The sequence below is a fragment of the Cyanidioschyzon merolae genome, chromosome 11 (genome assembly GCF_000091205.1).
Source record: "Cyanidioschyzon merolae strain 10D DNA, chromosome 11, complete genome".
Lineage (NCBI taxonomy): Eukaryota > Rhodophyta > Bangiophyceae > Cyanidiales > Cyanidiaceae > Cyanidioschyzon > Cyanidioschyzon merolae.
Window position 1 is genome coordinate 185,511 of NC_010137.1, and position 27,990 is coordinate 213,500.

Genomic DNA, 27,990 nt, shown 5'->3' on the forward strand with positions numbered 1-27,990 from the left:
TTTTACGATTCCTTGTTCGATAGGTTCACTAGTCATGCTGATTCCGATGACATACCGAATCTCAGCCCAAAAAGAGTCGATTGCACGACTCGGAAGGGACCACAGAGAATCCTAAAATTATGTATGGAACCGTAAAACCGCTTCCCCAACTGCCGCACTCCGAATGTCGAGGTTGTACATCAAAAGAAATTTGGGGGAAATGGGTACGCAAGTGCAGAACGAGCAGCTATGTGTTTAACTTAATCTGAAATAAAAAAAAAGAACGGGTGTGTCATCTGAGCTGAGAGCGACGGATGCGCCCGTTCGAGCATGCGCGTTATCGAAGGCTGCTCGTTCTGTATCACGACTAGCGGCAGAGCTGCTTCTCGCCGACTGTCATGGCTTCAAGAAAAGAGCCGAATTGCATCCAAAATTGAGACAAGAATGGTTCACCCAGCGGAAACGAGGAGGCTGCGGTATTTGACGCCGGTGTGCAACAGGGTCCCAAGCTATGTGTTCAAAAGCTTTGTAATCAACCAGAGCTCTAAGTTTTACGTAGATTCAATACGACTTTGAAGTGCATAAAGTCGACGGAAATAGATATCGCGACGACTGATACTCGTGTACATCCTATTCGGCTCTACCTTCCGGAGAGGCACGGTGGCGTTCGCTCTCAAATACATTTTCCTCAACGATACCGCTCCGTATGAGAGATACTACCGCTCCGATTCCGATCCTTTTTCTAGTGATACTCACCGCATGTGTAATCGATACGTTCCAGCGCGATTTAAGATTCTCCTACTGCCTTGGAACGAGGCCTGCATGCAGCGAGAATCCGTTTCAGTGGATAATGAGCTGCACTGCCTGAATGGCGAGAAATATGTTCGCAAAGCATGCGCATAGGGTCGTCCTTGATCCGCCCTCATTCCGCCTGCTCTGACATTCGAGGTGATCCGCGGCGTGCAGTCACAATACTTCGAATACCCATTGCAACAAAAAGCACCGCACTAACTTGCAGTAATCGAGTATACGGGAGGCGGAGCGCGACTCCGCTGCCGATCCAGGAACCGAACAAAACGCCACCAAGAAGTCCGAACAGGAGCTCGTTCTTCACATGACCCAGTCTGGAGTGTGTAACCGCACCGCTAAAGGAGGGCAGAACCATCGCTGCAAGAGCTGTACCCTGGGCTTCCCTCTGCCCAAAGCCTGCGATATAAGATAGAAATGGGATCACGATGGTGCCTCCGCCTACCCCCATCAGACCAGAAAAGAAACCTGCGATGCAGCCTGCCGCACCAATGGTTAGGGCTATTCTCATTGTACGCGGCAAATCTCCAGAGTTGTCCCCCAGAGACAATGCCGCCGAGGAAGATGTGCCAGTGTTCTGAACATACATGAGCCCGAGACTTCTCAAAAAATTCAGTACGCCGATGATAAGAACGAATACCCCAAAGTATTTCCGAAGAAGTGCGCTTTTCACACGACTAGAGTATGCTGCTCCAGCGCTCGCCGTTAACACAGCACCGAGAGCTACAATGAGTGCTGCTGTCAGATGTACGGCACGGCCCCGCGCGTAGGCGAGCGCTCCAACGCATGAGCTGAAAGAGACGGCCACTAGAGATGTTCCATGAGCCTCGTGCTGCGAGAGGCCGGCGACGCTAGTCAACAGTGGAGTCATAATGATGCCGCCTCCGACACCAATCAGGGATCCGAGAAAACCCGCCGTGAGCCCGATCAGGCCGGAGAGCACGATTCTCGCGGCGAGTGCTGACTTGCTCGCAGTCATGCGAATGCATCCGGCGTTCCGACGTGGCAAGATTTTCGAGTCATTTCTGATGCGCGTACAGGTTGCATGAAATCCAAAGCCCAGCGTCTTGGTGTGCCGCGTATCGACCTGCAGCCTGCCGCAGTTTCCAAAGCGTCCCGGTGGTGCACTGGTCCGAACTCGATAGGCAGCGCAGTGAGCCCCTCTGAGGTACAAAGCCGCTATCTTTCTCGACCAGAGCGCTGAATTGGCAAACCCAAGCGAAGATTGCTGGACATTCGCAAGTTTCGTAGGTACGCGATTCTTCATGAATTCACGTTGCAGAGCGAAGCGAGACGTCTCGGTGTTCAAGCGGTCCAGTGCGCTGCCGCTATTCACTGCTCTCCAGAGACGCTCTGTCCAGGAGTTCAGTTCCAGCCGAGGCAGCTGCGAGTTGAAGGCCTTAAATAGGACGCACTCGCTCACACTCTAGGTGGTATGGAAAGTCAACTATCTGGAACTTGCTAACTGACTAGCTAGTGAGCTTCTACGATCATGTCTTATTCTTCGGCAAGGCGACAGTGCCCGAACGCAATGTTTCCCGATGAAGATGCAGCTGAACAATATTGTACTACATGGTCATCAGTCAGGATCGAGCCTCCGCCCATCCCGCCTGACTCACAAAAGATAGTCTTCTGGAAAGCGAGCAGCACTGTATAGCCTACCATACGGTACTAGCGCGCCTGCGGGAAGGTTGCTGCCTGAACGACAAGCAGGTCATGGAGGAGGCCTGGCTTCGAGTTTGCGAAGAGAGTCTGAGTGTGGCTTTTCAGAACACCGCTCCGGAGAATACGCTTGCCTATGATAGTTTCGGTGGAGCGCAGCGGTGCGCGCTGCGGGCCTTTGGACGCGTTCAGAGCGTCGTTGCGCCCACACAAAGACAGGTTCACACACAGAGCACCGAACTGAGCATAAAGAAGGAAGTGGCTCTGCGAGACGGAGAACACTGCGGCCGCCTGGGTCCAGCTCCGTCAAAGAGACCCCGCTCCGCCTTGCGTGGCGCTGAGGCTACTTCCACGCCTAGCGTGGACGTGGAAATCTATCAGCGGGAACTCTGCGACATAGCTTGTAGGCTGCTCTGTTTTAGGATAGCACCATGCTCAACGAGTAGCCATAAGCGTCAGAAAGTCTGTACAGAGGCTCTCAGTGAACGACGAGTGGAGCGATCAGGCACAAGTTTGCAAGGAGCATCCGCGGACGTGACCGGTTCAGCTCATAACCTCAGTGAGTTTGATGCTCCCGAGGATTGTGGAAAATATGACGCCGAAGGGATACAGCTGGTTCATGTCAATGAATCGGGAGAAGAGCCGGTTGGGCCGCCCCCATCGGATCTGTTTGAGTTGCATTGGGAGACGCCACCCGGAGGCTCCGCCTATCATCAAGGACGGAGCAGAACCATTACCGACCATGATTTTCGGAATTTTTACTGTGCATGAGCACCATTTGTGTCTTTAAAAGAAGTGTAGTCACCGAGAATGCCACGCCATGGTGCTGCATCGTTTGGATACGGGGAGTCTGCGATGGAGCATCGAATAGCGCGGGAAGTCCTATGCCGCAAAACGACGACGATCCTCTGTATATCGCAGGCACTATGCATTTCCATGGTGCGTTATCCGCGCAAAGACTTGTTCTGAAGGTATCGATGGTATCTCACGGGCATAAGTTGCCGTGCAAATGCAGAGACAACACACCGCTCTGAATTGCGGACTGCAACGATTCCTCGGTCCTCCAGACCACATCGGGGGGGGGGGGGGCGGACTTCACGCAGGCCATGTCCACCGTACAAACGCACATCGCAAATCCTATCCGCCACGACTTGAATGTTACTGCCGTATTCAAAACACCAAAAAATCCGGAGAAGCGGTTTTCCATGCAAGCTTTCCGCTCACAGAGATGTACGCTATAACTGGGTACGAGCGTGTGCACCATTAATGATACATTTTCATCAGCGCCTCGGAGACGGCTGCAGGCGTAAGCACCCCAAGATCCGTGATTAAAAGATGTATGTACGACCCCGGAGTCAAGTCACTGGGTGGGCACTCGAACTGCAACTGTTTGGGAATCTCCTCGTGGCGCGTCATTTGTCTGTAGGATCGTGGCGCGTGGTCCGAATCAGTCTTACTAATGTCGCGTTGCGTCAGTGGGTAAATGCGCACGAACTTGTATGATTCTGCAGCGATGAAAACCTGAACATTGAAAGTCTTTGCCGCGAGGGCGATGCCCAGGCTACCGACCTGATTGATGACGGCGCCGCTCTCGGCGATCGCTTCAGCGCCCAAAAGCACGATATCAATGACTTCCATTGCAGCAGGAACCGCACTGTCAGGAATGATGGTGACCTGAATACCGAGACGCATGACGTCGCAACAGAAACGCAACGTTTTGGCCGTCATCCCCGAAGAAAGCGCAGCATCATGGCGACCGCGGCCTTCTACGACCACAACACGAAACTGCTTTCGTTTCATGCGAGCCGCGCGCTCGATAATGCTGAATACCACACGTGATCCACCATGAGTAAGGATATTGCTTCCCTGGAGAATGAAGGGCTCACCGAAAACAGCAATACGTTCCCGACACGTGTCCGTCATTGCGCGAAAGTGCTCGCCGCGTTGAATTAGCCGCATCTTGCACTCCGCAAAGTCCGGGAAGTCGAAGGAGGTCCTTGTTATGAACTTCACAAAAAGCTCGCACGCAGCCCTCACGGAGAGTTCACTCGAACGAGCGTACGAGATCATCTTGTCGCAGGCGCGTCTGACTTCTAGCTCAAGGCCATAAATGGTTTCCGAGCGAGAACATCGTATCAGATCGGTGAGCACGTGGACAGCCGCCGGAGCTGCCGGCGTCTCTCGCGCGAGCTCCGAGCGAAACCGCGTAAGAACATCGAACTCAGGCTCTGGGACGCCGGCAACTTCGTGGGGCTGCCCGGGTTTCGCCTGTGCGGCCAAAAGATAGGTCACATCAAGCTGCGATTGCTTACGTTGTGTAAAAATCGAGCTACCGTCGGTTCCAGTGGGAGCGGCACACGCACCCTCACTGCTCGGAACACTCGTCCAAGGGGCAGCGCGCCCCGCGTTCGTGGCTGTCGATGTGCTCACGAGCGAGCCAGAGTCAGGTTGAACGTCTTTCGAGACCCGTTCCCGTATTGACGGCTCATGCATCAGATGGTCACTCTGTGTCCACAGAGTACAGCAACAAAACAAAGACAGCGAGTTTCTCTGGTGCAGTGCACCGGAAGCGTAGCAAGCTATCCGAAGATTGATAATACGAGGGCGCGTCCGCTGGCATAGCGTCGAGAAATTGAACATATCGTGCAGGGCGTGTGCGCGCTCGCCAGAGTCCTTTTTCTGCGGAATCGTTTGCATCTTCCATGGATCCCACAGGCGTATGCGCTGGTTATCGGGATCCCGAGAACGTCCATCATGCCGAACCTGACGAACAAGTCCCATTAAATGCGACCATCACCAGCACCCATACTTCGTTTCGGAGAGCAAAATTCGTTCATAGCCCCTGCTCCGGGTGCCGAGCCAACCCGAAGTGCCCACAGTAGCGTTTGGGGCGTAGGTGCGGTTGCCGCACCTAGAAGGAGCTGCCTCGCTTTGCAACTGAGTACCTCAGCTCGCGGCGATAGCACAATGTCGCTGCAGTTATCGGGAGCACGCTGGCATCCAGAGGGAGCCGAGTTAGGCACGACGATCGCACACCAAGAAGAAGAGCGATTTGCTGCAGTGGCAGCGGATTCTTCCTTCGCCCTCAACCACGAGTCGTATGTTTCGCCCGTGATCTTCAGTGGAGTGAGATCTTGGACGAGCTCTGCATCATGATTACCAGCTCTGACGGAAAATATAAGCCAAGGCAGGGGTTTGTCGGTCCCAGTTTGAAGCCGCAGGGACAGCTTCACACAATGCTCGTTTCAATGCTACAGTACAACGCTGGAGGCCGTCAACCGCTCAGATTCGGTTTCCAGGGACCTATCTAGTGGCGTGGAGTCCCATACCGCGCAGCACGGTCCCACCATGATGCGTTTCAGTTCTCATTTTTGAAGGAGAACCGAAAGCATCGTTGCTCGCTACATCTGCCGGTCACTTCGGGCTGGATCAGTCATCCATGGCACACATGTAACTCGGTGTCGGTCGTCAGGACGCCAAAATTCTTAAAGAATGCAGCGCTGGCTTGTGCAAGTTGCGATAAATGGAACGCATCAGGCTCGTTACAAGTACAGGTCGCTTCTACGGAATAATCAGAGTCGTGCGCATGCGTCATGATGACAGGACGCCCAATGTCGTCTTGCAGCAAACAATGCACCTAGACCGCGGAAGACGGGTGCATGGGGTCAGCATACAACACACGGACGACAAGCGGGAGCTTTGCGGACGCCGCAGGAACGGTATTGCTTCGACATCTCTTTGACTGCAAAGCGAAGAGAGTTTATCCCGCGTCACGCTCCGATATTCAGCAGCATTGAAGTTCTTGACGAAATCTCAAGGGAAGCACCGGTCATTCACCAACAGGAGCGAAGCTAACCCGACCTGATGGGGAGACTGCGGCAGGGCCGCAAATCCATGACGCTCAATTCCCGCGTTAAGCGTCTTCCATCACCGACCAAGCCGTTACGGACGCACAGGCTGCAGGTTGCAAAAATATAGCCCGGGGGATACCGCACTCGCCACTCTGGTTATGAGCTCGGCGATGCTCGAGAAAGTTCCAGAGTCCGATGAAGCAAGTATTCCCCTGAATGTGCACCGAGGCGTTGGAACCCTGACGGAGGAAGCGCCCGAGGTGCAAAGCGTGGACAAGCCGTCGCGCAGGAGAGCACTGCGCACGACGCTCCTGTGTTTGTTTAACGCTTTATGTACGATCTGCATCGTTAGCGCGAATAAACTCGTCTTTGAGGGTTACGGGTTCCGCTACGGCACCACTCTAACGTTTTTCCACTTTTCGGCAACTGGACTGGGTCTCTTTGTGATGGCCGTTGTGCGCGTTTTCCGGCCAATACGTCTGGATCTGCACAAAACCTGCCTCTTAGCATTCTTCGGCATGGGTTTCGTTGTCTTCACAAATCTATCTCTGCTGCACAACTCTGTTGCATTCTATCAGTTGTTCAAGCACTTGAACACGGTTGGCGTCATTGTGCTCGACTGGTCACTGTATCGGAAACCATTGCCTCCACAGTTGCGGCTTCCGATCTTTCTGCTGATTGTCGGCGTGCTCATCAATACCTTTGGTGATTATCGGTTCAATGTTCTTGGTACCGTATATGCCTCGGGGGGCGTCATCGTAACGTCATTCTACCAACTGTTGGTGGGGCGCTTCCAGGCGGAGCTACATTGCGATCCGATGCAACTACAGTTTTACACCGCACCTCTCTCGGCCGTCTTTCTCGCGCCATTTTTGCCCGTCTTTGACGAGTACCGATGGTGGCGTGAATCATCCATCTGGCGGCATCCAATGACTGCAGGAGGAGCGGGCGCCATCTTTCTGTCATCGCTTATCGCTCTTCTTATGAATATATCAATCTTCGCGGTGATCGGGAACACATCAGCCTTGACCTACAATGTACTTGGACATGCAAAGACCTCCATCTTGCTCCTCATGGATTTTTTCCTTTACGGTAGACCACTGAATTTGCAGAATACTCTAGGAGTTTTAATTGCGCTGGCGGGTGTGTTCCTCTATTCGCGAGCAAAGCTCTCGAAGTAATGCGTAACACGAAACGAAACGTAACGAGGCGGAAGATAACACGCTTTGTGTAGCAGCAGCAGTAGTCGTCGTAGTCATACTAGAAGCTATCTCGATTGGCGTTGCTGTCATCTGGCCCCAGCTCCCAGCATGAGCGGTGCCTTTAGGATGAGTGAGCTTATGGCATCTCGCATGAACCCTTTTTGAGACTGCCTGCTCTTTCCCTCTTCAGTCCGTCTGTTGCAATTGATCGTCCGTGCTTGAAGCTGCTTCGATCCCGTGCAACTATAGCAGCTGCTGCAGCAACCGTGCTCGTTCTGCGCAATAGTCAGGGACGCCGTCTCTGGACACACCGTACGGCAGATGATTCCACGTATCGTATGGCGTGGAATCACTTCAGGGCCAGTGCTTCACTCGGACAGAGAAAAGCCCAGTGCTGGCATGAATTGGCCATCAAGCAGGACATGCATCCTGCGAGGTTCTTTGAATCAATTTCTGAACTTCTGCAATAGGCGGGGGAAGATGGTACTCGTGACCACGCGCATATAAGAGTCATCCGCAAAACCGGATAGACGCTACCTGGGCGCTGCGGATGGAAATCCACTGAAAGCGTCAACAAGCGCACTTGGGTAGGCCAGCGATTACTGCACAAACGCAGTAGAAAGAGTGTCATCCATCGACTCGCACATGGTTCATTAAGCGACTAGCTCATGGATTGCTCAGAGGGTCCATTTCGCAGGGGAACACTACAGATCGAAGCTCACTCAACGGGAACTGCGACCCGCGTTTCGAGGGATGCTTTTGGGTTCTCGAAAGGCTCTGCAAGTGGAGCGCTGGTGGGTTATGTGGACGGAAACCACCACTGCACACAGCAATGCTCGTAGATATTCTCCCGTATTTGAGAATAAAGGAACGGGAATGCAAAGCTTTGCGTGCGTACACGTGAATGCAGCCTATCACAGGCATCGCGGGTGTCTTCATGTTGCATTGGGCTGGAAGGTTAATTTGAGGGCGGAGCAAAACGTACCTTCCATAAACTTCTGCGATGCTGATGTCAAGAGATCTCGCGCATCCGCAACCTGTAAGCCGACCAATGCCCCGAGCGGTGCGCCCGGTACCCATTCGTGTTGTGTCTTGGGCAGATAATGTATACGGTGTGCTGCACTGAAACTAATGGGTTTAAAAGTATTCGTGGATTTACGTTACACCTCGAGTAGCGAATCGTGATTCGTTTCTGCATTTCCAACCTGATGCGAGCGGCGGCATCTAGACGGCATCGGGTACGATGCATCCCTCCGGCAGCAGGTAAAGCACAGACGCTGCGCGTTGAATGTCTCTGGAAGGAACCCGATGCAGCTGTAGAACTTCGATGAGAGCAATATACATAGTGCAGAAATCGATTCTACACGATTCTCATCGGTGCGTTCGGGGCGAAACCCACACATCATGGCACCGGATGCACACTGCAACAGGCCGAGAAGAAGAGCTTGAAACCGAGCCGACTGCACGAGATGGTACGCTGCAATTTGGTCGAACGTCACATGGCGAGGCTACCGATGGCTGAAGCCTTGCACGTCTGTGATTCACTCTGCAACGGTGCGCGCGCAGACGTGCTGCACCGAGTCTTGAACGACTTGTGAAACAGTCCAAGATATCTGGTGCCTCTGCGGCGTCCAGTGGATTTGTGTCGAACGAACGCTCATGGTAATCGTTTAGCGCACAGCGTAGGCATTGGCTGAACGGCAGAAGACTTTCGATTGAGAAACCAGTCATCAGGAGCCAAACGATACGATGTTCGCCCGATGCAAATCACTGATGTGGAAAGAGATGGCAATCTCAAAGGGCTAGAGCGCCGTATATCGAGACTGTGATCGTTTTCCCATGGCAACTGCTTAACGATAGTGTTATTCGACTATTCGATGTTCCTGAGTATTTGAGTGCCGTTACATCCGCAACAATGATATGTGCATTCGGATGGAGCGCCATCCACCAGAAGACTAACGATACAGCCATGAATCAATACTGCTGACATAAAATCATGTTTGTCGGTCCATTTAGAGGGATGCGTTCCATACGGTGGACATTTGTTCGAAAGCACAAGCACCGAAACGCGCTGGCGTTTCCGCCTGAGCACCAGCAGACGCATCTGACGCATCAGCAGCGGAGGCGGCAACTAGCGCTAAGCGTACCCCTCGATGTCGCATGCGCGACGGCTGCGGAGGTCTTCGCGAGGTCAGTGCAAGCGTGATCAATGGTCTTCAAACACTTGAAACCCGTGCACGGAACTCGTGACTCGATTCCCAAATGCGGCATCTTCTTAGCTGCTGTCAGCGGAAGTTGGTTGTCTCGTTTCAGGTAGATAACGCCAAAGCCAATATTCCCCGCCCATTAATATCAGAGCAAAGAAGAGAAATGTTCCAGCAATGCCAAACAGTTCCCGCTGCAAGAGCGGGAAACCGATACTCACCGCAGTGGTAGCGACAGCGTTCACAACCATTCCGATCGAGTTCGCCGACGCCCGAGCCTCCGGCGAAAACAATTCATTCGCGACAAGAACAGCAAGCGGCCCGTGAGAGACAGCAAATACAGCGACAAACAACATGAGCGCTAGAAAGCCCGTAAATGCGACAGAGGATGAACCGTTTTCTGCTCGGGTCGCCCGGGCAAGCGCAAGATGACAGGCAGCAAGCACTGGTGTTGAAAAAAGGTACAGTTTCCGACGACAGGTGCGATCGATGATACCGACTGCAACCAGCGTGGCAATCACGTTCATGACGGATAAAAGCACAGCACCGTACAAAGGCCCAGATAATCTCGCAAGGCGCCTGGAAGAACCCATCGCACTGGATTGCACTTGTTCCAAAATTTGCACACCATACACGAGGACAACGTTGATTCCAGTCAACTGTTGGAGAAGTTGAAGTATCATGCATATCTGTATCCGCGGATCGCGCAAAAGGAGCCACACGCTCGCTCGAGATCGAGCTGTCGGGGACGATCCCCGAGCCAAAACTGCGTACATCGCAAAGCTCTCCACATCTTTCAAGCTCAGTGACTCGTTTTGCAAAGAAGGCCTCGAGATAACGTTGAAAGAGTGTCCCGCCTCGGCAGCATCTGGACGCAAGGCGCGTGCACTCGCTACCATACTATGCTCCCGCTCTTTCCGCTGCGACATCGGTTTCCCGGTCTCCAGCATATCGGCACTCGTAGCGTCCCTGTATGCAGAAACGCCCATGGAGGACTGATAGCGCAGCAGGCCGATACACATCAAGATAGCGGGCACGAGTGGATAGCGCAAAGGTCGGAGAAAGTTTCCGCGCATGTCGATCCCGGCGCCACCAGCAACGGGATCCACTTGACGGTGTACATCCTCGTGACCAGTGGCAAGATTAACGAGATTGGCCATAAGAATACCGATTGTTATCGCGAGCTGATAGAGAAAGACAAAGGCGCCTCTGCTTGTTGACGGAGCAACCTCTAGACACAGAGCTGGCCCGAGAACGTTCACGATGCCGGCGCCGATGCCAATCAGCAAGCGGTGGATGAGCAGCACCAGAAACGCACCCATCTGGAAGCGACCTGTTAACATCCGTTCTCGTTTTATGAGAAAAGGAAGCCCCGACCCGAGACAGAAGAACACCGAGCTCCAGCGTAGCCATAAATAGCGGCGCCAAGCAGCAGTTCCCGCCCCATGCGCAAGAAACGGGAGGACCCTCTGGTACAGGCATCCGACGAAAGCTCCGACAAAGTACGACCCAAGCAGAACTTGCTCCCCGGAAGGCCACGAGCCGAACCAGTCTTGGAACGAGCGGAACGTCGTTACCGTTGAGAACACTGCCAAGTGGTACCCGAAAAGCAACCCGCCAAGCAAACAAGACAGCAAACAAGGCCGGGCCCCAAAAGTGCTCAGAAACCTCTTCCATCTCACTGTGACGGTTTCCATGAAAGCAGGTCGAGCATAGTTTCTCACCAAGCAAACCAGTATGCCGCTCCGGCTGGCAGCAACTGCAAACACTTTTTTCCTCGTTGAAGTCGCCCTCGCAGATGCAGCCGATGCGTTTGGGATGTCGCAGTCGCAGCAGCCGCACTAGTTTCCTACCACTTCGGTTCGTATGTTGCAGCAGCTGTTGTTCGTTTCAGGAGCGTTACCCTTGGAAGCTCGAGTTTGCGTGCACAGGGATTCACCGATACCGATTTGCGAGGCAGGAGACCGAAAGCACTGGAGGCGCCACCCCAAGGGTGCAACGCAACCCAGTTTGCAGAGCCTCGGACGGCCGTTGATCTTTCCGAAGCTGAGCGAGCTTTTCAGCCGAAGTTTGACTGTCATGGCGCTCGACCCTGAACCTCGAGCAGGACGCAGTCTTGGTCGCTCTGTAGATGACGCTGGGAGCCTACGCTTTCACGCTGGGGACGGCCTGGTTCCGAACGAGCTGGTGGAGGCGCGGAGCAGCTTCGGTGCACTGCCCCCGCGACACTGCCTCTTCGCGGAGTTTCTCGGAACCGCGCTGCTGACGACTTTTTCCGGCTTAATCGGCCTTTCGAGTCCTGCTGCAGTGCCGTTTCTTGCGGGTGCAATGATCTCCTGTATAGTACTGAGTTTCATTCCCACGTCAGGAGCGCTTTTGAACCCTTTTGTGGTGCTCGCGCTCTACGTCACAAAGCGCCTGAGACTGGTACCGAGCCTTGCGTATACGGGCGCTCAACTTGCTGGCGGCACTCTGGGTGCCGTTATCTTTAGCCTCTTGGCGACGCCAGACATGTATAATCGTGTGGCGGGGGGCACGGTCTCATTGCAGACCAACATGTCTCTATGGCAGGGAGCGGGCTGGGAGTTTTTCCTCACATTTAGCCTGATCTCGCTAGTTTCAACAATGGGGTTTGCAGCCTTCGAACTACACGCAGAGAACGAATACGCTCGTTGGATGCAGCAGGCTGTATTTGCGCTTCTAATAGGATTGCTTGTTGGATTCCTTGTGGGTGTCGGTGGCCCGATAACGGGATGCTCCATGAACGGCGCACGCGCTTTGGGGCCGCTCGCAGTCGCGCAGCTCCGGGCATGGATGACAGCGGCTTCTCCAGAATGGCTTGAACGGGCATCTCGAGGTCATTTTGTGATCTACTGGTTGGCACCGGCTTTGGGCTCGGTGACTGGCGCCCTGCTCATGGAACATGCCATCGTATCACCTTGGCTTGGGCGTGCTCCAAAATCTATCCTGCAGGATTTGAGCGTCTACACCAAGCGGAACATGGCTCAGCTGCGTAGCTATGGTACAGCTGGGCTCCTTGCGTATGGGATTCTGAACACCATTTTTTACGGTTCGGTTTTCACATACAGTTTGGTCTTTGTCTTTGCATCGCAGCCTGGGGCAATCGCCAAGGCTTGGGCGGCGAGCTGGGTCGCAAGTCAAGCGACGAAACCTTTTCGACTTTTTCTGGCGATCGCTATGGCGCCCTGGATTCGACGACTCCTTGAAAGGCTTCCTTGGAATCGGCACCAAAGCTAATGCAAAACTTGACGCGTTTCCTCAGGAGCTCTGTACGTCTCGCCGCTTGTGAACTGCTGTCTATGTCGATGCGATGCTGTCACTAAAGTACGTCATGTTGCGGGGTAGTAGTTGATTCACACCCGGCAAGGTGCAGAGATCGAAGTTTCTCGCTGGATCGAACCGATAGAGGCACGGTGACGTTCGATGTGACCGGAGCGAAAGCAGAGAAGCGATCGAAGCGCAAAGCGCTGAGGCGTTTGCTTCCGAGTTCGTTCTCGTATGCGCTGCAGTAGCTCTTGCGAATTCTGGGGCTAAACTAAACGAGGCATCTGAATGGTCGCATAGAAGGAGCCTCGCAGCCCTTTACATGCTTTCTTGGGGCTCCAAAGGCAGCACCGTACGTTGTACGCTCCAGGAGGCTTGGAATGCGTTGCCTCGGATCGGTTTGCGACGAGACAATGCCATCATAGCTGTTGCGGAAGTTTTGATTCATCAGCGGCCGGATCGCTCATGATCTGAGCTGGTGGCCGAAGAATCCCTGAACTGCCGGAACGGCCAGCGCTGAGCCTTCGCAAGACTTGAGCGCAGGTGTTTTCAACGGCTGAGACCGATGTATCTAAAAGGATTCTTTCATATGCGCGAGCGTTGTCTGTAACCGCAGGCGACGTGTGAGAGAGAAGTTGCATCTGCAGTTGCAGGAAGTTTACCGCGTGTTGCATTGCTTTCTGTAGGACTGGCAGGAGCACTCTACGTATAATAGATGGGTTATGAACGGGGTGCCTCAACTGCTATTGCGCACTTTTAAACTCCAAAATGAGCGCTTTGCATCCTGGATGACGGCATCCGCGTCACCGAAAAGAACAACATGGCATCAACCATCGCCATGGATTTCCTTTTACGGATACGAGTGGTGCGTCGCCAGTCTCGGAACTTGGCCAGCGCTTCACGTTCTATTTCTAATTCACTGTCAAGGAATTTGTTAACATATCTCAAGTTTATGTTACGCAAAGAGCACGGTGAGAAGCGAAAGGCGTCTGAAGGAAGTTCACACATGGTCGATGACATCAGTAGATTGCATTATTTCTTGAAAAGACCGCACGCTGGAGCAGATTTTTTCAGATCATTACAAATCAGATCGCTCAATAGCGGGAAAGAGCTCGAAGACTATAAGCAGCACGGAATGAACTGTGCTCAAGAAGCATAGCTTGCACCATAGGCTCAGTGTCAGCGCCCTGAACGGGCATTGCCTCTGTGCGCAGCAGCGGCAGGCAAGGCTCTCCCGATAAGCTTCCAGCGCATCGGCGCCTTGCATTCCTTGGAAAGAACAGTTCATCTACAAGCCTCATACTGCAAACCGAAACGAACGCGATTCTCCGCGCACATCTACTGGGGCGCTCAAGACCCGGCCCAGGCAGAGATGCAGCTCGACATTTTCGTCGTGTTCGCAGGTTGACTCCCTTTTGTAGCACTGGATTGGTGCAGGCAGACACTTGTCGGCATCCAAGTGCATCAATATTCAGAAATGTTATACGCATAGATCAGATGAAAATGGAACACTGAATTGCTCGCTCTTTTCCTGCCTCTCGATTGTTTTCCAAACTTTTTTTAGATATTCAGCCTCGGCATTCCAAGTGCAGCAGGAAGGGCATGCGCATTCTTAAGAAGCTTTCGGAATCTCGATCGTCTTTTCGGAGTGGCTCCATGTACTCTCGAACGCTGGCATTCGTTACGTCACCGGAATCAGGATGACTCGCGACGCCATCAAACAGGGGTTCGAAAAATAAGCGATATCATTATCGAATTCATTCAGAAAAGCATCCAGTCTTCTGCATTACTTTCGTGTAGCATGCTCAAGTCACGCATTATTCAATATTTTGACCTCTCTATATGAAGGCAACTCATGGGTAAAGCAAGTCGCTCCGTTGGATTGACGCAGAAAAACACTCGACCTCGTCAACGCACAACGTGGGATATGCTTGAGGCATCCATCGCTGGCGCGCATTGCTACCCTGACGAGTTGCCATAGAACACAACTTCGAACACGTGAAGCAATCGTGATTTGAGCATGCTATGCGTATGAAAGGCGAAGACTGGACGATTGTTCGTATAAATTTTCTTGCATTGTATCGGCTATGTAAAGAACCCTTGGTCGAGGCTGTCGCGAACTCCGTTGTTTCAAGTAACGTATCGAATCCCAGCGTCACATAGAGTCGATGAAGCCACCCCGAAAAGATGACGAAGAATCCTTAGAAACACATATTCATCTGTAAGACCTTATTGCCCTACTTCGGATGTCGAAGCTGTCCATGTAAAAAACGTTCAAAAATATTGCAACACAGGGACAGAGCGAGCAGTTCACGGTGGTATTCGAACATGACACGAGCGCGCGTTCATGCGCAAGCGCATGCTGTTGCGGCTGGAGCGGCACCACGCTTACCAAATACCGCTTCGTACTTCGTGTCACTTCGTGAACGGGAACGTGTGCTGTAGATGGTACGAAGATCACGGTTGTCCTTGAAACACTGCACCAAACATGGGAATAGCGGGATTCCAGCGCTGGTATCTGGAGAATTTCCCCAGCACAGTCGTTACGGTAACTGGGGAGAGCGCGCCTGAGCACTTTGACCACGTGCTTTTCGACCTGAACCAGCTTATCCACTTGGCAGCGCGCGTCGCAAGAAACCGCGACCAGTTTTTCATCCGTTTATTCAGGTGGTTAGATAACATTCTTCGGCTTTGTGTACCGAAAAAGTCGGTCTTCATAGCGTTTGATGGCCCGGCGCCCTTGGCGAAGCTCGTTACGCAAAAGCGAAGGCGCGTCCTCGAGTCGAGGAAACTCCACCGCACGCGCAAACGCAAACGACGTTGCGGCGTTGATGTGCTCAGCCTTTCGCCTGGAACAGAACTTATGCAGCTGACTTTGCAGGCTGTAGAATTTTACGTTTGTTCTCGACTGCAATCGAAGCGTCATTTGTACCAGAACGTGCGTTTCGTTGTGAGTGGTCCGACTGTTCCCGGCGAGGGCGAAATAAAAATCATCGACTACATCCACCGCTATGTGGACCCGCAGCACTCCGTTGTCGTCATTGGCAGCGACGCTGATCTCGTGGTATTAGGACTGGCAACGCAGAAAGTTCGGAATTTCTTCGTCTTCGTTATCACTCCGCGAGCCAATATGCAGGACGCGCCCGAGCACGGGACTGCTCAGAAACGACAGGCTATAAGCGCCATCGTCATTAGCGTCTGGCAGTGGATTCGGGTTCTTGATCGTTTTTTCCCCGGTGAAACACCGTCTCTGCGTCTAGATCTGGTTGTGATGCTCATGATGCAGGGAAACGATTACTTGCCAAAGCTGCGCGGCACTTCATTTAATTCGATCTGGGAGGCGTACAAGGCTTTGAAATTGGACAAAGGGCCCATGCGAGGAAAATACCTCGTATGCAGAGAGCAGCGCAGTTTCGACTGGGAATTCCTGTACGCGCTCATGAAGCGCCTCATCAACCCGCTGGTCCCGAATCTTACGAAAGAGCTCATCGAAATGTATCGAGAAGCGAGCATACGTGGGCAAGAAGCGCTGAGACTCGCCCAAGCGGGGAATGCATCCGTAGAGGCCTCGTCATCCTGCGAATCCGAGTCAAAAGATTCAGTCGAACGCAACGTTCACCCGAGTGATCTGGAAGATGGCACCGAACCTGACGCTGCGCACGGCGAAATTTCGGCGGACGTCACGGATCCTGAGGATATTTTGGAGAAAGTGGATATACCGGAAGGCATATCGGTGGACGACGACGAGAAGCTGTACGACACAGAGGAATGGCTGCGAACGTTGCTTTGGGCGCTCGCGATGTATATTGATGGATTCTGTCCCGATTTTTACCACACATATTCAAGGGCCTATGGACCATCGGCATCAGACATTGTTCGATGGCTTAAGGAGAACGACGGTGATCCGCTCCTGCAACTGCAACCGCCGTTGAGCGTTGCACCACCGCTACCACCGCACGCAGCGCTGTTAGCCCTGGTCCCGGCGAGCGCGGCGAGGCTTCTACCGCAGCCCATCTTCAAAAGAGTACTCTTGCGAAGTCAGCAGCAAGCCGAGAACTCCGAAAGCGCCGCAGAGATGGGAACGAATGCCGACGAGACTGCAAAACTGATCACATTCATCTTGCAAGATGACGGGCGACGCACGAATCGTTCACTTCTTTTGCGTGTTGTCGAAGGCATCCGCGATGACGAATACGAAGAAATCGAGAAGCATCGGACCCGGTTAAGCTCGTCGGTGGCTTTCGCACTTCGTCAGGGTGACATGTCTGGCAATGGTCGGACGTGCGCGAGCTCCCAGGAGCGGGCCCCAAAACTACCAGAGCCGCCTGTGCAACGGTTCGCCAAGCTGTCGCTGTCAGGTGCAGAGTTCAGCATTGAGGGCGTCCAACTTACAAGCACGCCGCCGTGTCGCTCATGGTGCTGGAGTACTGACGGGACGGAAGCGCGTCGAACGAGCAAAAAAGCGGTTTCGGTACAAAATCTGTCGTACAAGCGCGTATTTACCCGCAAAATACAATCGGAACGTTCTCAGCGGGACAGAAAACGCATCAACCATGCGACTGAAAGAAATCCTTAGCAGGGGCTGCGCGAACAACTTGGGGTAAGCGCTCAGGCCCAATTATTATGTGGAACATCGAATAGTCGAATAACACTATCGTTAAGCAGTTGCCATGGGAAAACGATCACAGTCTCGATATACGGCGCTCTAGCCCTTTGAGATTGCCATCTCTTTCCACATCAGTGATTTGCATCGGGCGAACATCGTATCGTTTGGCTCCTGATGACTGGTTTCTCAATCGAAAGTCTTCTGCCGTTCAGCCAATGCCTACGCTGTGCGCTAAACGATTACCATGAGCGTTCGTTCGACACAAATCCACTGGACGCCGCAGAGGCACCAGATATCTTGGACTGTTTCACAAGTCGTTCAAGACTCGGTGCAGCGCGTCTGCGCGCGCACCGTTGCAGAGTGAATCACAGACGTGCAAGGCTTCAGCCATCGGTAGCCTCGCCATGTGACGTTCGACCAAATTGCAGCGTACCATCTCGTGCAGTCGGCTCGGTTTCAAGCTCTTCTTCTCGGCCTGTTGCAGTGTGCATCCGGTGCCATGATGTGTGGGTGTCGACCCGAACGCATCGATGAGAATCGTGTAGAATCGATTTCTGCACTATGTATATTGCTCTCATCGAATGAGCTGGGTCGCAGCCTTTTCGCGTTGCAGCACGTCCAGCGTCGTCGGCTACCGCCACACGACGCGACGTTTCGAGCATTTTCTTCTAAAATTGTTGTAGTTGGCAAAGGCACGCCTCTTGCCTCAGTGCAACAGAAACCGTTGGCGTCCCAGCACAGATGCATGTTCTCCTGCAGAAGATCATCGGCTTGAGCTATTTGGACCCTCGTGTACTCCCTGAATGAAGCCTGGAAAGCATTCTCCTCTGATCAATACGATGCCTAGATCATCGAGCTAGGTCCTGGGGCCGTCATTCCTCTTATTGGTGTGCCTCGTGGCGTCCCTAATGAAGGACACTCGATGATCCAGAGCTCTCGACAAGCTCTGCATCTTCATCTGCGTTCTGTTCAGGTCTTTGGCACCATCCGCTTATTGCATACGTACGGGAATGGATGTGATGCCCTCCAAATGAGGAATAATGCCCACCACCATGTTTTTTTTCTCCTCATCTATGTTGACGGGTGGGAAACGAGTATCGTTAGTCGGGACGAGCACAGGTATCAAAAAGTGCATGACGATTGATACACTCTCGATCTCCATCGTCCCGTTCTACTGGATTCCTTTTCCTCTCTGTGCAAGAGAAGCCTTGAATGAACTCCGCCAATGCTCTCTGCAAAATTGTTCGAATGCATCATCGATTCTTCCAGAGACCAGCCGAATTTCTCACGGAAGAGGCTATACACCACAGCATTATCTTCGGCGATATATTTGGACTTGATGTCGTGTATAAGGATCACTTCGCATATACGCTCGTGTTCGGCGAGTCTACTTTGCTCCGGAGCGCTCCGTTCGGGAACATGTCCTAGTGCAAGATCCCAGGAAGATAGCCCTCAAGTGTCTATCGTTGTTTAGGCACGACAGCTTCTGTTCGCGGCTGAAAGCAATACGACGATTGTGGACGATCTGAAGCGACTCTCGCCTTTGTTGTGAAATCTCATCAGGACGCACGAGTACTTCGAGCTCTGCAACCGTAGACAGCTCGGTGTTCACCCCCGATGACAACCCCAAGAATCACTTCCTTCAATCCGCATTTTTCTGGGCTAGTGCGGTCAGCATATAACGCCCACAGCGCTCACTTCATCGAGCTCATGGTATTGGCCAAAGTATGCTTTTGGGTTTCGAGGTTGTCCAGGTACTTTTTTGGACCTGCGCAGTACAAATTCCCCTTGCCGAGGTGGCACAAGGTCGTACCAAGGTATTCCGGGTAGCGCGTGTGGAATCCAACTTGATCCTAGGATCAGGTTGATTTGCAATTTCTGTGTCGAGCGTCATTTGGTTTTTGCTCACAGGTTTGATAGAAAACTTTCTGAGCAACGTGGACAGCTGGCAGCCCCGCTTCTTGAACTCGGGCGGATAGTTGGTTGACGAGGCGCGTCAAGGAGATGGACCCTACTGAAGACTTCCTCGGTCAAGATGCTACATTGGCCCTAATGGCGTCCTGCATGTCACTTTTCGGAAGCGTCAGCGAGATAATGTGTTTTAGTAGCAAGGCCTCGAAAATGGTTTGGGACCGATGTTTCCGATCCGATATCATTTCTCGTCGGTCGTGAGTCGAGCATTTTTCTCGAGGATCTTTCTTTTTTTTGTATTTCGGTTTCCTTTCCTTCCCCTTTTCCTGGCAGAGTGGTATACAAGTGTCCCCATGCTTCATATCCGCTCCGTTGCTCGGGACTCAGGCCGACTGCGCGAACGATGGCATCGAAGCTCGCCCTCATTACATATGCGAACTATTCCTCGAGTTCGCGTCCATCATCCTGTCTTTCGCGAGCGTATGCACTGACCAAAGCGCGCTTTTCAGTTTCTGCAAGTGCTCGATCACAGGAGCAACAGAGCAGCTCAGCACTGGTGAATACAGGGTTTGACTTGTCAGTGAACAGATTGTTGATGAGCGGTGACATGGATGCGAACGACCTGTCAATCGGTCCGTGATCGTAAAATTGTTATTCAACTACGGAGAAGACGCCTTCGACTGGATTGCACCGCGAGCCATATGCAGACACAACCAGGAAAAAACGCCAAAACTCAGATGCATACTTCTTAACCGCTCTTGAGCGATAGAAAGCGACACTGCCGAGGAATAAGCCTAATGGATGTGGGAAGCGGAAGCGATAAAGTGCTTATACGAAAAACCTGGTCTTGCTCGATGCTATGCGTTTGCTGACTCAGAGACGACCACACAATCGCATCGTCGGTGGAGATGGTGTTTTCATCACGCTCGCTTGTTTCTTCAATACGAACAGCGATTCGCGCCTCTTTGAGTCCAAAGTACATTGGCCTACCCATTCTCCCCATTAATGTCATATCGAATGAGATGCACATCCGTACCTCCTCCTGTAAGCGTTCGCGTTTCAGTCCGAACTTGCTAGTTTGTTGTTCAGTGCGCGACGCTCTCGAATTCACGTGTGCTTTTTCCTCGCTCATCCGTCTCTCTTCTTCATCGTTCGTAGGCAAGGCAAGGGAAACCCATATCCTTCTGTGTCTGTTGCGGTATTTCATGGAGATCGCACGGCATGTATTTAGGTGAATACGAGACAGGCGCTCTGGCAGCGTTTCATAAGTTCAGCTTTGTACGGATCACGTGACGGACAGCGAGTGTGAGAAGGGAGGCGCATCCACCTGTTGACCGCAGCATGCCCGTTTCTTACAAGCAGACTGTTTTTTTGCAGGCTAGCATTCACAGTATAAAGTCGTCCTGCTACCATTTTCCAATCTAAAGGGCAAAATCGTTTTATTCGATTACTTTGAGAAAACCAAAATAGGCACCAAAAAGGTGTGCCGCTACAAACACTGCGACATTTACTGTTCCAAGTTCGACCTTCGGAAGAAATATGCAAGCACCTGAGCATCTACCATGTCCACGTGCGGCGTTGCATCTACATCCGTTCCAGATTAAATGCAACACCGGACAGCTCGTCCAGCCCCTGGCTTTAGATCGTTTGCCGAACCATTGACGTGCGGAATCGATATCCGAAGAGCAGCAAGAAGGGCTCACGGGATGACGAGTAGTTTCAGCATTCTCGGCCGTTTTCTCTGAATGGCTTCTTCGAATCTATGCAATTTGGGTTCTCTTCATCATTTTCAGCAAGATAATTCGCGACGCCGTCGAATACTGGTTCGTAAAAAACCCGAAATCCTTATGAGATTGATACGGATAACGCTCCACCCTTCAATGTTACCATCTCTCGGTATCGAGGGAAATCGTGGGTGCACCACTTCAAGGCGCTGGATTGACGACTAAAAACACGATGTCATTGCATGACGACAGCTACACAGGCTCATGCCGGAAGTTCCCTTAATTTCGCATTTCAACGATTCGATTCCATTTGAAACGCAAAGCATGTTCTATTCGTAGTCATCGACGAAATGGCTTTCCACGTCAGCTTGACATCTCCCAGGAGATACTCTCCCAGCGGCTTTCTTATCTTCCGCCTGCATGGGAGCGGTCACGGAGTAAACGTTGAGTCATCGCGGCGATCGTCTCCCGTGACCGGTGCTTCTCTATTTTGGACGAAAGGAACCTGTTCGGATCGAAATTTCTCGACGGGATCTCTAGCCTGGACTTTTCGTCTGGCACTTGTTTCATCACCGACAGCCTCGAGCTCCAAGAACCATCAATAAAATGGAACAACGTGGGTTCGCGGTGCGGCAGGCAGAGCACTCGCCGATAGGGTCATGCAGAAGAGGCCCGTGATCCTAGGATACGGCGCCAGGGGCGCAAGCGCAGGCGGAGGAGGATGCAGGGTATCGTGGGTAGCCTTCAGTACCCGTCAAGCGCGTTAATCGAAAACGATAAGCAAGGGTTCATGCGCAGCGAAGCAGCCCCAGAAGCAGAAAATGTGGCAGACGCGTAGCGCCATCGGACTGTAGGCAAGTGCCGACGCTGCGATGGGCCCGCGGAGGATTTGAACAACGAAGATGAGCATCATAACTGAAGCATCAACCGCAATGATTGCTTCTGCATGAGGTGCGTCGAAAAATGCCAGAGACATCGGAATCAAAACTCTGATGCTGCGATCAGCATCGTGTGACTGCTGACGACAGATCTCGAGGCAAAGGAGAGACCGGTGAATTTGAACCCGGTGATGCTAGTCAGGAAAAGAAAGCAGTGGACGAAATAGCCTAGAAAGGCATGTTTTGATGACAACCGGAACAGAAGCATACACTAGCGTTTACCGCAGAGTCAAACAACTGGACTCCGTTCGATTTTGTGCACAGATGCGTATCAGGCGCTGAGCAGTGGCGGCAGTCAGCGCAACAGCCCCCTTAGACAGTACATCAGCTCCCATTCACTTGATTCGCCTCGCATCCGTTCCCGTAATATTGCTCCAAGCCGAACCAAGACGCATATGTCTATACTGCGGGAGCATCCTCTTGTATAAATACAGGACACCTGTTGCACAGACTCATTTGCTTATCGGTGAATATATTTTTCCCCATGCAGTATCCGTTCCCTGATGCCCATCTTCGTGCCGTTGGGACCTCAAACTAGGCAAAATGCGAGATACCCGAGTTCGTAGGAGAGACCAGCCACTCGCAAAAATCTATTGTTTGTCCATTGTAGCGTCCGTGTGCCAGGCCTCGTCTTCATGTTTTCGAAAGCATACGCATGCGAGACGCAAGCTTTGCGTTCCGAAGGAGTTTACGATCTAACACCTGCGGTTGCGCTCAGCACAGACTTCGCAGGCCACCTGCTGTCGGTGCTTCGGGCGGATGCATCCGACTCATCCTCGAGCCGACGCCTTTTGTGGTACGGTAACGCCGTTCTGTCTCGGTGCAGCGACAGCACCGGCGCTGTAGGCGCTATTGCTGCCGCTTTCGGCAGGCTCGGCACACGATAGGACGTACGAAACGACCAGAATATCCGAGATGAAGTATAGGTAATATAACATGGGAGTAGGGGGTTGATGGATACCTCACCTCGCACTGAAAAAAATAACACAAAAAAGTAAGAAAAGAAAAATGCGCATAATCGGAGAACGCTGGCCTATGGAAACGTTTTGCCAATGGAAAAAAATCCGACTCGTATGCAATCGCGAACGTCGCGAAAGCAGCTCCTAGAAGGATTCTTTCTGTGGCAGCAGCGGAGCTTGGTGGACGGCAGGTGTTCGCGGTGTCGCATGGCTGCAACTGCGGTGGCGTGTGTGAACCCCAAGTCTGGTGGACTGAGGGGAGCGAAAGTTCTGGAGGTGCTGCGTAAGATTCTGGGAGCGGAAAAGTGCCTGAACGTGCTGCAGGTCCCAAGCGCTGCCGAGTGGCTGGTTGAGAACTTTGGAGCAGAGGAAAACCTCCGCATTCTTATTTGCGGTGGCGACGGAACTATTAGTCGCGTTGTCGATAGTTATGTACAGGTGGTGAGTCGACTCAGCGCTTCAGGCGATTCAGCCAGTTCCGATCGTCAGCTGGACGTTCTTCGCAAATGGGCGTTTGCCCCGATTCCCATCGGTACTGGTAACGATCTAGCGCGCACGCTGGGCTGGGGCTCGAATCTCGTGGGTGTAAGCGGGCCTTTTTTCGAGGGCGTGGTCAGGTATGCAGTAGAGAGTGTACCGGTTCCGCTGGATACCTGGCAGGTGACGCGAAAGCGACTGAGGAGGCAGCAAGGCTCGCGCAGCAGCTCGCTGTTAGCCCACTTCTCCTCCGGTGAGGCTTCTGCGAACAGAGACCGCAGTGTTCGCTTCGCAAGCGCTGAATCTGGGGCTTGTGCGCCAGGTCAAGGTTCGGATTCGGAGTCCGATGAAGAGGAAGAGTCTACGTATGCGAGACGTTTCACGATGCTGAGCTATTTGTCCCTCGGATGCGATGCGGATGTGGAATTGCTTTTCAACTCTCGACGAGAAGCAAATCCGAGACGATATCGGAGCCAGACGCTTAACTACATTTCACATGCTCTCTTTGGGATCGAACGAACGATGCTGAGTCGGGCGCGACCTCTTTACAAGGAGCGCATCACGCTCTATGTTGATGGGCAACGCATCAAGATTCCACGCGCCGCGCAGTCCCTTTTATTCGCAAACATTCCTTCCTATGGTGCTGGGGCGGATCCAGGTGGAGTGGCCCGCCGTCAGCGTCGGGCCCTAGCTCGGAAACAGCAACAGGTACTCCAACTTTGTCGCTGCTTTCATCGTCGGTCCTCAGGGGATCATACGGTTTCCCAGTCGGAAGCACATCCTCCCGGGGGGAGCGCGGTAGATAAGCATGCGGCTACAATCGACGCACGCACGGAGGGAGCGCATCATAGCCCCGATCCTGTCGAAAGGGAATCATCTCAGGCTGCACGTCAGGACGCTGTGGGCCCGCACGACTCTGTCAGCAGCGCAGTCCTGCCGTGCGTGGACGACGGCAGGTTGGATATCATGACCATGAAGAGTCTTGTTCATTTTGTATGGATTAAAATGGGTCGCGAGGCTCAGCGTCTGCGGAACGGTAGGAAAATTCGCATTGAGCTTGAGGAGAGTCGCTCTTCGTTGGTCCGCGCGGCCTCGTCGCTTGTCGCCAAACATATCGCAGTGCAATGTGACGGTGAGGCATGGAACCAAGCACGTAATGAATGCATCGAAATTGAGCCTTTCTCGTTTCAGGTAGGCTTCCTGCTTGGCCCACTCTACGCTGGGGCAATCTTTAAGGCAGACTCGCGCATGCGCTTGGTCCGCGGTCTCGTTGCTCCCTACCTGAAGCCAACCAGTGCACCCAGCGCAGTTTTCAGTCAACCAGATTCCATCAGATATATAGAGCAGGGCCTCTCCAAGGCGAGTGAGGCGTTCTTGGCTGGTGTTGGAGAACGTGCCAGGATCGCTCGCAGCGCCCCAGATGTGCCGCCGAGATCTTCCGTCAGCCGCACTGTGGCATCTGAGCGTTCCATCAGTGTCGAGCGTAGCGGGCATGCTAGCAACCGCCAACCCGAGACGCATCCCGAAGAAAATGACGAGTCCGGGGCGCCCAAGCAACGAGAGAGGTTCTCACGATCTCGGTGGTTGTCGCACGCGCTGGGCAGCTGTTTCGGTGGCAAGCGCCAGCCTGCTGGTGAACCTGTCGGGGCGAAATAAAGGGCCCTGCTTGCGACGCTAACATCGCATGCTTTATCCATTTTTACTGGGGCAGTGGAGGAAACCCAATTCCGTATTCACACCTGCAAGGCTGAGACAAGGGGCTCGGCAAGCGACGCAAGCAGTGCCCGCGTCATCCATTTTTATTGAAGCGGCGGAGGAAACTTGATCCTCTGTCAGCGCGTTAGCGGCAAGATGCCCAAACGCCTCGTGCACAGAGATAGCGAAGTAGCGATGGACCGTGGCGGCTCAGCAGGATCCATTGATTCGGATGCATCATCAGCGCGCTGCGTTAGGCGAATGTTCAGCAAGATAACGCAGTTGGAAGACATCATTGCCGCAATCGGGGCCGTGGAGCTGCCCACACAATGGTGGACGTTTTCGTATGACCATCACGGTCTGGTGGGTGCTTGTTCTTGCCCTGGGGACTTCAATGGGCTCGCATCAGGCGCTACACCTGCCGCTGGGCTTGTATAGTGGGTGCCGTGCTCCGCTCGTACGCTGTGCGTGTGACGGGACCCCATGATGGGCTCAGCACTCGCGACGCCGGGCGGTACACCCATGAAATCCGTCGGAGAAGTGAACGGCTGTGGGTATGGAGGCATCAGCAAGTGCGGCAGCGGTGGATAGGCCGGAATCGGCTGCATGGGCATTGCTGAGTAGCCAGCGGGTCCCATGAGGGGCTGCGGCGCATACGGCAAAAAGTACGCAGACGGATACGGTTGCGCTGCTGGGTGTGCCGCGCCCATCCCCGGACCATAAAAGTAACCGCCACCGCCCTGGATCAGAAAAACCTGCTCCCGTTGCGCGATAGACATGCCCCGGTAGCGTGACCGGCCGCCTCGGCCTCGGTGAGGATTTCCAGACGAAACGTTCTGAAAGCGCTGCTGCTCCTGAGGAGCCGGTTCAATCAGCGCTTGCGATGGCACGAATTCTTCGGCATTCACGTTGAGGTGGAAATCCTTCGCGTTCGGATCCATTGCCTTACCGCTAGTGGCGCTGCCGCCACTGAACTCACTCTTCGCTTGTTCTTTCGGCGACTGGATTAGGCTGCGCTCTCGTTCGTCACTGGTCGCTTCCACGGCGAGACTGCTCTCGGAGCCGGCCAACGACAATTTGCTGCCTGCACGGATCATGGAACGCAAGTTACCGGAACTTGTCTTTCGCTCAATATCGGCACTAAAGCGGCGAAAATATTCCGTTTCGCGCTCCCTGCTGCGCTCGCTTTCGTAGCCCTGTTGCTGTTGCTGCTGCGCTTTGAACTCATTCAGCTTCTGAATCACTTCATCAGGCACATGCGGAACACTTAGCTCCAGGTTCAGACCAACGACCTCGCGGCCGACTGTGACACTCGCGGGGATGGGGCCTGCGCTAGGCGCTGTAGGGGTTGTTGCCAGGGCCGGTGACGCTCGATCGCTCCCGTTCCCCATCGCGGGCGATGTGGAGCCGCTCCGCGCAACCACCACACCAGTCATCCGCGCATCCTCTAACCTTTGTCGACTCGACAGACGTTGGAGGACTCGTTTGTGCTCGACATCATATTGGTCGAGCAAGTATTCTGACGAGCTGTTTCGCGACAATGAAGCTGATGAACGGTTTCGTCGCAGCGCATATAAGTATTCAGTGGACGCAGCTATCGAGATACCAGCAGCGGTAGCTTTTGAGGCTGCGGGTCGCATTGGAGCATCCGTTGCAGAGCTGCTTGTGTCCTCGGATGCAGGTATCCCCGTTGGTCGTGGCCCGATCTCTTCGCTGGTGCGAGGCTCGTTTGATTCTCCGGGATGCTCCGCGGTGCGCACAACAGCCCCATATCGAAGTTCCTCGTCATCGCAGCCGCTTTCATCTGCCAATTGAATGAACTGGCCACGTTCCTCGGCCACATGGGGATTATCCGCTGCTTTCGATTCGATTTCAGCTGCCAGTCTCGCGGCGCGGGCGATATCTGCTTCGGAAAAGCGGTTCGGATCTAATTTCGTGGTATAATGCTCCTCTGTGTACGTGGTTTTCACTCCGAACTTGCGTTCGTTCTCCACAAACTGGTCCCACTTTGTTCGCTGATACCGGTCGAGAGCGTCAAAGGCGAGCTCGCGATGCGGTGCGTTCCGGTGAGCGCCCTCCGCTTTTCGTTTAGTTGCAGATGCGTCCGGGGCTGCTTGATCGTCCGCCCATGCAACGAGTTCTCGCTCAGAGGGACTCTCTCGTTCAGCACCGTGACTGATCTCTCGGTCCGTGACAACCGACCCCGACCTCGTGCCTGTCTCAACAGACGGTCGAGGAGCCGCCTCTGCATTATCGCCGGAGGCTAGCGGCACTCCTTTTGCGTAGAGCCTGACCAGATCAGAGCGACGGAATACCATAAACGGCACCGGAGGCACTGCCGGTTTCGGTAGCTGCTCGTGCCACGAAAGGCCGTGCATACGTACTCGCTCTGCAAAACGGAGCACGACGCCCTCTTCGGGCACTGCTGCGTACAAGGTACCCTTGTAGCGACTACCATCACGAAGCGTCACTTCTACCTCGCGGCCAAGAAGACTGCCGTAGACAAACAGTACGCGCGAGAGGTTACTTTCGTTGTCAGAGTGACCCGGATCGCCGCCGCTTGACGACACTGGCATACCAACTCCGCTCGTACTTGGTTCCCGCTTGGTCGGCATCAGATCCATCTTTCTTGTAGCAGCAGCAGCAGCGGCAGCAGCAGACAACAAGCAGACGGCTAACAGCTGAACCCC

At 53.4% G+C, this 27,990-nt stretch overlaps 8 protein-coding genes across 8 annotated transcripts; 4 read left to right on the forward strand and 4 right to left on the reverse strand.

Annotated features, from left to right (window-relative positions):
* Window positions 1-901: 901 nt before the first annotated feature.
* On the reverse strand, window positions 902-2,053 carry CYME_CMK063C (hypothetical protein, conserved; the record flags this gene model as incomplete). Its single annotated transcript, XM_005536435.1, has 1 exon — window positions 902-2,053. One exon carries the CDS (start codon window positions 2,051-2,053, stop codon window positions 902-904), a length of 1,152 nt encoding a protein of 383 aa, XP_005536492.1.
* Window positions 2,054-3,711: 1,658 nt separating this feature from the next.
* On the reverse strand, window positions 3,712-4,941 carry CYME_CMK064C (eukaryotic translation initiation factor eIF-2B alpha subunit; the record flags this gene model as incomplete). The annotated part of the gene is made up of 1 exon (XM_005536436.1): window positions 3,712-4,941. One exon carries the CDS (start codon window positions 4,939-4,941, stop codon window positions 3,712-3,714), a length of 1,230 nt encoding a protein of 409 aa, XP_005536493.1.
* A 1,516-nt stretch (window positions 4,942-6,457) lies between these two features.
* On the forward strand, window positions 6,458-7,480 carry CYME_CMK065C (unknown transporter; the record flags this gene model as incomplete). Its single annotated transcript, XM_005536437.1, has 1 exon — window positions 6,458-7,480. One exon carries the CDS (start codon window positions 6,458-6,460, stop codon window positions 7,478-7,480), a length of 1,023 nt encoding a protein of 340 aa, XP_005536494.1.
* Window positions 7,481-9,776: 2,296 nt separating this feature from the next.
* On the reverse strand, window positions 9,777-11,402 carry CYME_CMK066C (L-arabinose permease; the record flags this gene model as incomplete). Its single annotated transcript, XM_005536438.1, has 1 exon — window positions 9,777-11,402. The coding sequence occupies one exon, from the start codon at window positions 11,400-11,402 to the stop codon at window positions 9,777-9,779; it is 1,626 nt and encodes a 541-aa protein (XP_005536495.1).
* Window positions 11,403-11,571: 169 nt separating this feature from the next.
* On the forward strand, window positions 11,572-12,963 carry CYME_CMK067C (aquaporin; the record flags this gene model as incomplete). The annotated part of the gene is made up of 1 exon (XM_005536439.1): window positions 11,572-12,963. The coding sequence occupies one exon, from the start codon at window positions 11,572-11,574 to the stop codon at window positions 12,961-12,963; it is 1,392 nt and encodes a 463-aa protein (XP_005536496.1).
* Window positions 12,964-15,478: 2,515 nt separating this feature from the next.
* On the forward strand, window positions 15,479-17,566 carry CYME_CMK068C (hypothetical protein, conserved; the record flags this gene model as incomplete). Its single annotated transcript, XM_005536440.1, has 1 exon — window positions 15,479-17,566. One exon carries the CDS (start codon window positions 15,479-15,481, stop codon window positions 17,564-17,566), a length of 2,088 nt encoding a protein of 695 aa, XP_005536497.1.
* A 5,655-nt stretch (window positions 17,567-23,221) lies between these two features.
* CYME_CMK069C (diacylglycerol kinase) lies at window positions 23,222-25,261 on the forward strand (the record flags this gene model as incomplete). Its single annotated transcript, XM_005536441.1, has 1 exon — window positions 23,222-25,261. One exon carries the CDS (start codon window positions 23,222-23,224, stop codon window positions 25,259-25,261), a length of 2,040 nt encoding a protein of 679 aa, XP_005536498.1.
* A 392-nt stretch (window positions 25,262-25,653) lies between these two features.
* Window positions 25,654-27,924, reverse strand: CYME_CMK070C (hypothetical protein, conserved; the record flags this gene model as incomplete). The annotated part of the gene is made up of 1 exon (XM_005536442.1): window positions 25,654-27,924. The coding sequence occupies one exon, from the start codon at window positions 27,922-27,924 to the stop codon at window positions 25,654-25,656; it is 2,271 nt and encodes a 756-aa protein (XP_005536499.1).
* Between the last annotated feature and the right edge of the window lie 66 nt (window positions 27,925-27,990).